This window comes from Argentina silus, assembly GCF_951799395.1.
Source record: "Argentina silus genome assembly, chromosome: 7".
Classification (NCBI taxonomy): Eukaryota; Metazoa; Chordata; class Actinopteri; order Argentiniformes; family Argentinidae; genus Argentina; species Argentina silus.
The window spans coordinates 21,699,618-21,708,890 of NC_139661.1; the positions used below are offsets into that span (position 1 = coordinate 21,699,618).

General features: G+C 44.0%; 1 protein-coding gene across 1 annotated transcript in view; it reads left to right on the plus strand.

Annotated features, from left to right (window-relative positions):
* The window catches only part of ghra (growth hormone receptor a), a gene marked incomplete at its 5' end in the record, with an annotated part of 10,673 nt that extends 9,311 nt beyond the window's left edge, over positions 1-1,362 (plus strand). Inside the window, 2 exons of the mRNA XM_083674008.1 lie at positions 3-235; positions 423-1,362. Of these exons, the coding sequence (XP_083530134.1) occupies positions 3-235; positions 423-1,269 (1,080 nt within the window). The 3' untranslated portion in view covers positions 1,270-1,362. The remainder of the gene's footprint in view (positions 1-2; positions 236-422) is intronic.
* Positions 1,363-9,273: the final 7,911 nt, after the last annotated feature.

The window sequence follows — 9,273 nt, forward strand, 5'->3', positions numbered from 1 at the left end:
AGAAAGGAAAGCTGGATGAGCTGAACTTCATCCTGAGCGGAGGTGGTATGGGTGGTCTCCACTCCTACCCCCAGAACCTGTACCAGGATGACCCCTGGGTGGAGTTCATCGAGCTGGACATGGATGAGCCCAAGCCTGGAGAGAAAGAGGACAGCCAGAGCTCTGACACCCAGCGTCTCCTGGGCCTCAGCCACCCCAACCACCACACACACCTCGGCTGCTCCCACGCCGTCAGGTAAGGAGTCGTTGATGCTTGTTTTGTCTTGTTCTAAATTCTGTCTGCCTTGTTCATGTGTCATACTATTCCATTATCTATGTAATGTGTTGTGTTGTGTTGTTTTTACCTCGTTTATTTATCTGTTTTTATCTTTCTTACTTCCTTTCTCTTTCTCTCTCTCTCATTCCCTCCTTCCCTATCTCAGCATCCCTGATGATGATTCAGGCCGGGCCAGCTGCTACGACCCAGACCTCCCCGACCAGGAGACCCTGATGCTGATGGCCGCCCTCCTGCCGGGCCAGCCCCACAAGAGTGAGCCTTCCCTGGGCAACCGGAGCCACTCAAGCACCCCAGCCCTGGAGGTCTCGGGCCGAGCCCCAGGCCGAGCCCCAGAGGGAGGGGAGAGGCCCCGGGTCCAGACCCAGCTGGGAGGCCCTCAGAGCTGGGTCAACATGGACTTCTACGCCCAGGTCAGTGATGTGACCCCCACCGGGGGGGTGGTGCTGTCCCCCGGCCAACAGCCACGAGCTCAGGAGAACGCTCCACCCACTGAGGAGAAGAAGAAGGGGAAGGAGAAAGAGGAAGGAGGAGAGGAGGAGAGCAAGGCAGAGAAAGAGGAGAGGAGGAAGAAGCAGCAGCAGTTTCAGCTGCTGGTGGTGAGTGCTGAGGGTGGGGGCTATACCACGGAGAGCAGCGCCCGTCAGATCAGCGCCTCCTCCCCCATCCTCACCTTGCCTTCCGAGGGGTACCAAACCTTACCCCCCCAGGCCACCGAGACCAAACCCTACCAGGAGGCCCCCTTCCTGCCCCCCTCTGCCACCGTAGGGGACTACCAGTCCTCCTACATCTTCTCCAACACCCCCCCAGCCCACTTCCTCCCCCCCGTTTCAGACTACACAGTGGTGCAGGACATCGACTCCCAGCACAGCCTACTTCTCAACCCCCCCTCCCCCCAGTTGTCGCCCCCCTCCCCCCGACCCCCCACCAAGCCCCTGCCCACCATGCCCATAGGGTACCTCACCCCGGACCTGCTGGGCAACCTTTCACCCTGAAAAGAAAAGAAAAGAAAAACTACATTTCCCATTTGGGTGTAGAGGTCCCTCATCAGGAAGTCACTCGTAACATTACAGACAGCCTCGTTCTACCTAAACACTGGAAACCAAATAAGTCACAAGCAGGACGGACGGACGGACAGACTTTACCGCATGTACGTTTGTTTGGTGTGAGAGGGAGCTGGAAGGCAGGCCGGGAAAGGCAGATGTTTTAGATGCTGTTTAGGGTTTTTATACACAAGGAATTACGACTGGCACTTGGGGAAAGAGTTGCTGACTGTCAAATGTGTTTTGGGGGGGAATTGATGAAGCTAAAAATAAGGTTTGTGTCAAGCGGCCATGTTAACGTGTTCTACCTGAGGGAAAACAGAGACAGCCAAATACCCACAGTTGTAACAAAAATACCCACAGTACCTGTACAGTATAAGCAGACACACAAGCTCAGACAGACTGCCAGAAGGACAGCTACCAACTCTAAGCTAAAGGTATCTGTCCTCTCAGTAATGCAGTGTCTTGTGTAATATTGGCCTTGCAAATGCTTAATGTCTCCCTCTCCTGTGATCCACTGTAGGAATGTCAGAGAGAACAAAATAACAACTTAACGCAAACTAACAACTTATAACAATGTTATAACAATGTTATATTTTAGACGTTAAGTCGCTTGTTTGTTGAAGTCTTAATCGTACATTGATCACGTCATGCAGCTGTGTGCTCGTGTAAATGGAGAGTTTGGGAGAAAAATAAGCACATTCATACACACCCACATACACACACACACCCACACACACACACACACACACACACACACACAGACCCCCCCCCCCCCCCCACCCCCACCCACACACACAGATAGGCACAGACTTTGAAATTCATCATAATCGCCTCATTATTTCAAGAGCAGTTGCTACATTTGGTTGACCTGAGCCATACAAGGACGCTGTGGCCAAATGATTGTTCAAGTAACATTAGTCGCTCTCTGTCAGTCTCGTTATTCTGCTTAATGGCATATGTTCTCTATTTAGTTCCATATTCATACTCATATGTCAGTCGTCCGAGGGGTACCAGTCCAGGGTCACAGATTTGAACGGCCATTAGATGATCCATCCACTTCAGAGTTCGGATGCTGGTCACAGAAATCACAAACACCAGACTTCACCTCACCGTCTTAACAAGACACAGAGAGGATCTGTTTTTAACAGGCATACAGTCTGTGCAGAAGAGGTTGCTATGGTAAATATGAAAATGGCTTTTCTTTTCTCATTATGCATTCTAATTGAAGGGACAATAACTGGAAATGTGGAACGCTTGCTTGTGTTTATGGTTGTGTAATTGCTTGCCCTTTCGGTGTTAAGGGGTGTAGTTTCTGCAGTGTATCACCACACCCTTACAAAACTGGCACAAGTACACACACACACACACACACACACACACACACACACACACACACACACACACACACACACATATCCCTTGTGTTAAGCCATGATGGTAAAATCTAACACAGTTTGCCTTAAATTTAGACGAGACCATATACATGTTTATGTTGTGTATTATTTAAAAGAAAGTAACATAGATCAGCTAAAAACATAGACTGTTCGTAGATACAGTAGTCATTACAATCATGATTCTTTGGAAAGACATACTGCTGCGTGTTAGGTAGGTACTGTACATACAGTAGACAATGAAAGCGTTACTATTGGATGGGAACCATCAATGGAGAGACAATGGGAGGCTCTTCTGCCTATGGCTCTCATATTCATGTCCATTCAGCCTATACAAACTGCATTATATTGGCTGAAAGCATATCTGTGTTCGAAATGGAACAGAAAATCTGTTTGCTACTTTGTATTGTTCACTATAGAACGCCTGCCTCACAAACACAATAGCATATTAAGCAAGATGAATAAGCTATTTCCATAGAGGCTGTGGTGCAAGGTCTTACCTAAAGACAAATCCAATATCCAGGTTTTGAGGATAAGTCAAATTGATCCTGGAAACCTGGCTACAGGTTTTGATTGAATAGGGCCAATCGGTTCATCTACGTTTATGAAATCAAGATGAATTGTGGATCAACGTCGACTTATTCAATGACTTGATGATATTGTGCAAAATAATACACAAGTTGTTCAATGTGCCATTCTTTGTCATGAAGGACTATCTTTCTCCCTCCCTCCCTCTCCCTTTCTCTCTCTCTCTCCCTCTCTCTCTCTCCCTCTCTCTCTCTCTCCCCCTCTCCCTCTCTCTCTCTCTCTCCCTCCCCCTCTCTCTCCCCCCCTCTCTCTCTCCCTTTCTCTCTCTCTCTCTCCCTCAACCCCCCCCTCCCCCTCTCTCTCTCTCTCTCCCTCTCTCCCCCTCTCTCTCTCCCTCAACCCACCCCTCCCCCTCTCCCCCACTCTCTGCCTCATTGAGAAACAACTCAGTGAACTACTGATGCTGCTGCTTGTGCTGAAAAAAACCAGCATGTCAATGTTGAAACAGAAACGTCTTAATATACTGTGTGTATCTCTACTAGTGCCGGAAAATTACAAATCTGTATTCGTATGTACGTCTTATATTACTAATCAGAAATCTTTGCTGCTCGGTACGCGTTTTTATTCCCATATTCAGCCTTACCAGTGGCTTATTCAGGAGAGTGCAATGTTACAGGGGGTCTGTTCAGATTCAAACGTATTGTGTACATACATAATTATGTGTAACGTCAGACATGACATTTCAGTGTTCTAAAATGTTACAGCCAACTGAATTAGCCCACGCTGCCTCTGTGTATATATATATATATATATATGAAGAAAGCTATATCAGAGTATTTAGAGACGTACAGCTGAGGTTTGGTTTCAGTTATATGTTGTTTATTGTAAATGTGAGTTGACTGGAAGGTGCAATGCAACAAGCATATCGTTTAGAGTATAAACCAAGGCCGTATGACTAATCTCACTTAGGATCGGTCTGGGTTTTTTAAAAGGTTATTGATAGAAAGAGAGAGAAGAGGACAACTATTCAAGCTTACTCTAAACTTGTTTTACTATATGTGTCTGTAATTGTGCCTATTTGGCCTTATGCTTACAATGTACGGTAATGCAAGAGTTTCACTATTGTTTTAAGCTTTTGAATATTACAGACACTTTCAAGCAAGCACTTTGTACAAATTGAACTATTGTATAATATGTATCCTTATTTTGTATTTTAGATTAAATCGAGTCTCTGTGAAATGAATTATTTCAGAAGTGCATAGTAAAGTCTGTTTTTACAGTGTTCGGGGATTGGACAGGGAGAAACCCATCAATAAGCTTCAGTGACATTCTAAACGGTTACTTATACAGTATACACTACCAGATTGACAGAGATATCATTATTGATCAGTCCATAAGAGAATTTAATCCAGCACATTACCGTAGATAATAACATATATGCATAGTGCATCTATTATATCAATACATATCAATATGTAAGCATTGTAGTCTTGCGAGTGTAGCTTTGAGAAGCTCTGTTTCCCTGCAACCCTGTCATTATATCAAGAGAAATCTAAACCCCCCTGTTTGTTATTTTAGATTGTTTAAGACGCCTGAAATGTGAGTGAGCTTCAAGCTGCTGTTTTTTTTGTTTTGTTTATTGCTGGAAGCTTTCTTGAGTTCTGGAATTGAACCTGGAGTTGGTTGTAGTGATGGCCGTATATTCACATTGTGAATTCAGCTAGACATATCATTTTATACAAATGGGTTTTCAAATTTTTATTTTGAAGTCTGCAGTATTGCTGGTTCTGTTTCTCCCCGGTAATTAATTGATTGTTTTTACACAATTGGGTGGTGTCCCAGATCTGAACCGGTCCTTGGCTGGAGGTGGGGAGGATGAAGACCAGCATTGCTACAGTCCTCGACATCCACTTTCAACAACCCTCATTAACGCTCTGGATGTTTGAGCGTTTGATGTGCTTCTCCTGTCAGTGAAGCATTAGTTTCTGTTTTTCTGTCTCATAGCTTTCAAAAGGTACACAATAAATGTATATATATTTGTCACTTGCATAGCCAGTCGTGCTTTTTTTCCATTTCCACAAGTCTATAAATCTGTATTATTGAAAAATTTCATATTCATATTCAAAAGGCAATGGCATGAACTGCCCATTAAAACTGATGCACAATAAAACATTTGCGCTGTGAAGGTCAGTCTGGATCAGTTCTCAATGTACTGTTATGATGGAGGCTGTTGATTCAGTGAATGTTCAGCACAGTGTGTGTGTTAGAGAGACTGTGCATGTTTTTGTGTATGTGTGTGTGTGTGTATGTGTGTGTGTGTGTGTGTGTGTGTGTGTGTGTGTGTGTGTGTGTGTGTGTGTGTGTGTGTGTGTCCCTCTCTCTCTCTCTCGCTCCCTCCTTTCCCACTACTCCTCGGGCCTAAGTGGATGGGGAAGTGCTGTAGAAGCAGCCGTGTGTTGGGGGGAAAGCAGATCGGCCAATTAAACAGAGGCTGTGTACTGCGCTACTCTGTGTGGGGCTGATTGGATCAGAGAGCCAGCCACTCACAGCCCTTCATCTCAGAACATTGCAGGTAATTACCCATAAGTCAGCGCTCCCCTGTATTGGATCTTCGAGCCAATTACGCCAACGCTGGCTGCCTACCCAGGCTTCGTTTATTACCTCAGGTTGCTTGTTGACCTTTTCAGACACGCAGTCTGAATGGCAATTCAGATACATTACAAGAAGGATGAGTTGCTGTGGAGATGCTGTTAGATTGTTTTTTTCTGAGGGTTGAAGGAGACAGACATCTTGACCTCATTACATGGGCCTTTAAAGTAGACGTGTTTTAAAGTGGCCCACCCTGGACATCAGAGGCAGGAAGTCATGTGCCCTTTAGCCGTGAGAGATGCTAGTGAGGAAAGGGAGTGAGAGGACAACTTGACTCTACCAGCGTATTAGACCTACACTCACTGAGCACTTTCTTAGGAACACTATACTAATACTGGGTAGGGCCTCCCTTTGCTCTCAAAACAGCCTCAATTCTTTGTGGCGTTGATTCCACAAGATGTTGGAAACATTCCTTTGAGATTCTGGCCCATGATGACGTGATTGCATCACGCAATTCCTGCAGATTTTTCAGGTGCACTTTCAAGCTGTGAATCTCCCGTTCTACCACATCCCAAAGGTGTTCTACTGGATTCAGATCCGGTGGCTGGGAAGGCCACTGAAGAACACTGAACTCATTGTCATGTTCATGAAACCAGTTTGAGACGACTTTTGCTTTGTGACATGGTGCATTATCATGCTGGAAGTAGCCATTAGAAGATTGTGGCCATGAAGAGATGCACATGGTCAGCAACAATACTCAAATAGGCTGTGGCATTCAAGCGATGATTGATTGGTATTCACGAAATTAACCAAAGTGTGCCTATAAAAATTCCCCACACCATTACACCACCTCCTAAATGAGAAGGCGTACAGGTGTTCCTAATAAAGTGCTCAGTGAGTGTATATCTCAAGTCATTTTCTGAAACTTGGATCATTTAAAACAAATATTTTGGGGTTAAACAGTGTGAATTGGTATTACAATACTAAACCATGGTTCTATGAGAGCCCTTCCAGGTGCTGCAGGTCCTCTGTGGCTCAGTGGGTAGAGCATGGCGCTAACAACGCTTAGGTTGTGGGTTTGATTCCTGCTGGGACCATATATACTGAAATGTATGCACTCACTGCAATGTAAGTCGCTTTGGATAAAAGTGTCAGCTAAATGGCGTATATATATATATATATATACTGTACCCCACTGTAGGTGCAGCAGTGTAGGCTTCTGATTGTGTCCACTATTACTGTCACGATTACTACTGGGGTTAGTTGGACTGCATTTATAGCTCTGAACACCATTTTTCAGGGCTTTTCTTAGCATTCATGATATTTTATGAATTCTATTAGCTAATCCTGTAATGTACTATAAACTTGTGCAGTGTGCATGAGGGGCAGATTAAATTAAGGTGTTATCACATTTTTGGCTTAGCCCCTTGTATCACTCTCTCACACTGAGAGACGTCCACATATATCTGGCAAAAAAGCTTGAGTGGGTCTGTGACTTTCTACGGACCTTGATCGCCATCTGTCGGTCGCTATAGCATGTACGCATGTTTTCATTGAAATAATTAATAGGCTATAGTTTATGGGAATAACAGCGCCTGCTTAATCTTGAAAGTTCAAAATTCTATAATACCAACCCTTTAAAAACAAGCTTATATTCAAACGATTGTTCCTTTTGGTTATTACAAAAATGTAATATAGGTAACATGGCCTAACCTCTGCAAACTTGCGAGTCACGTGGAATGAATTTTACAGGCACGTGTAGTTACCAAATTCCTGTAAAACCACTCAGATCTCAAATCAAATGGTTTGACACTAATTTTCCAGAAATATTAAAATCGCTCCTGGCATGTTCTGCTAGTGCTACACCTTCAAAGGGTAAAATGTATTAAGGATATCGCAGACAAGGATCAGGGTGGTGAAAACGGCCCAGTATGTAGAGTATATGCCATCGAGGTCCTCCAGCGCAGGCGGTGTCTGCGGAGGGCGTGAGGCATCAGTAGGGACACCTCTCACCCCAGCCACGGACTGGTTGCCCTCCTCCCATCAGTAGGGACACCTCTCACCCCAGCCACGGACTGTTTGCCCTCCTCCCATCAGTTGGGACACCTCTCACCCCAGCCACGGACTGTTTGCCCTCCTCCCATCCGGGAGACGGTACAGGGGTCTCCGTTCCCGCACCAGCAGGCTCAGGAACAGCTTCTTCCCTGCAGCTGTTACTCTGCTGAACTCAGAATCCCGGCGGTAGCCCAGCCGCCCCCCTCCACCCCCCAACAAGAGGAACATTGATTCCCAGTATCAGGGTACCCTCCCCCCATACCTCTACTGGCTGCACACTCAGGACTTCAATTTAGCTTTTGCACTACTGCTTGTTTGCACATACCATATTTATTATACTGGTGTCTAATTATACATCTTTTGACAGTACCAGTCAAAAGTTTGGACACACCTTCTCATTCAATGGTTTTTCTTTATTTTGTATTATTTTCTACATTGTAGATTAATATTGAAGACATCAAAACTATGAAGGAACACATATGGAATTATGTAGTAAACAAAAAAGTGTTAAACAAACCAGAATATGGTTTATATTTTAGATTCTTCAAAGTAGACACCTTTTGCTTTGATGACAGCTTTGCACACTCTTGGCAAGGTGTGTCCAAACTTTTGACTGGTCCTGTACATGTAACATACCTCAAGGCCTATTGTCCTCAACTGTACATATCATATTGATATTCATCTCATGTATATTCACTTATTATATTAATTTATTTATATTCACTGTAATACCTCATACTGTAATACCTCATACTGTAATACCTCATACTGTAATACCTGTAATACCTCATACTGTAATACCTTATACTGTAATACCTCATACTGTAATACCTCATACTGTAATACCTCATACTGTAATACCTATACTGTAATACCTCATACTGTAATACTGTAATACCTCCTACTATAATACCTCATACTGTAATACCTCATACTGTAATACCTCATACTGTAATACCTATACTGTAATACCTCATACTGTAATACTGTAATACCTCCTACTATAATACCTCATACTGTAATACCTCATACTGTAATACCTCATACTGCAATACTGTAATACCTCATACTGTAATACCTCATACTGTAATATCATGCACTGTCTACAATATCATGTCTTTTGCACTATGCCACTATTTGCTGGTTAGATGCCAAACTCCATTTTGTTCTCAGTACTCTGTGCAATGACAATAAAGTTGAATCTAATCTAATCTAATCTAATCTAATCTAATCAGCCTTTGACCAGAATTGTCAGAATTGTCAAATGTGGGGGAGATGCTGTAGCTTGTTGTGTTCAGTGCTGCTCACATCACACACACACACACACACACACACACACACACACACACACACACACACACACACACAGTAAATCAGGCCTAAGACAATC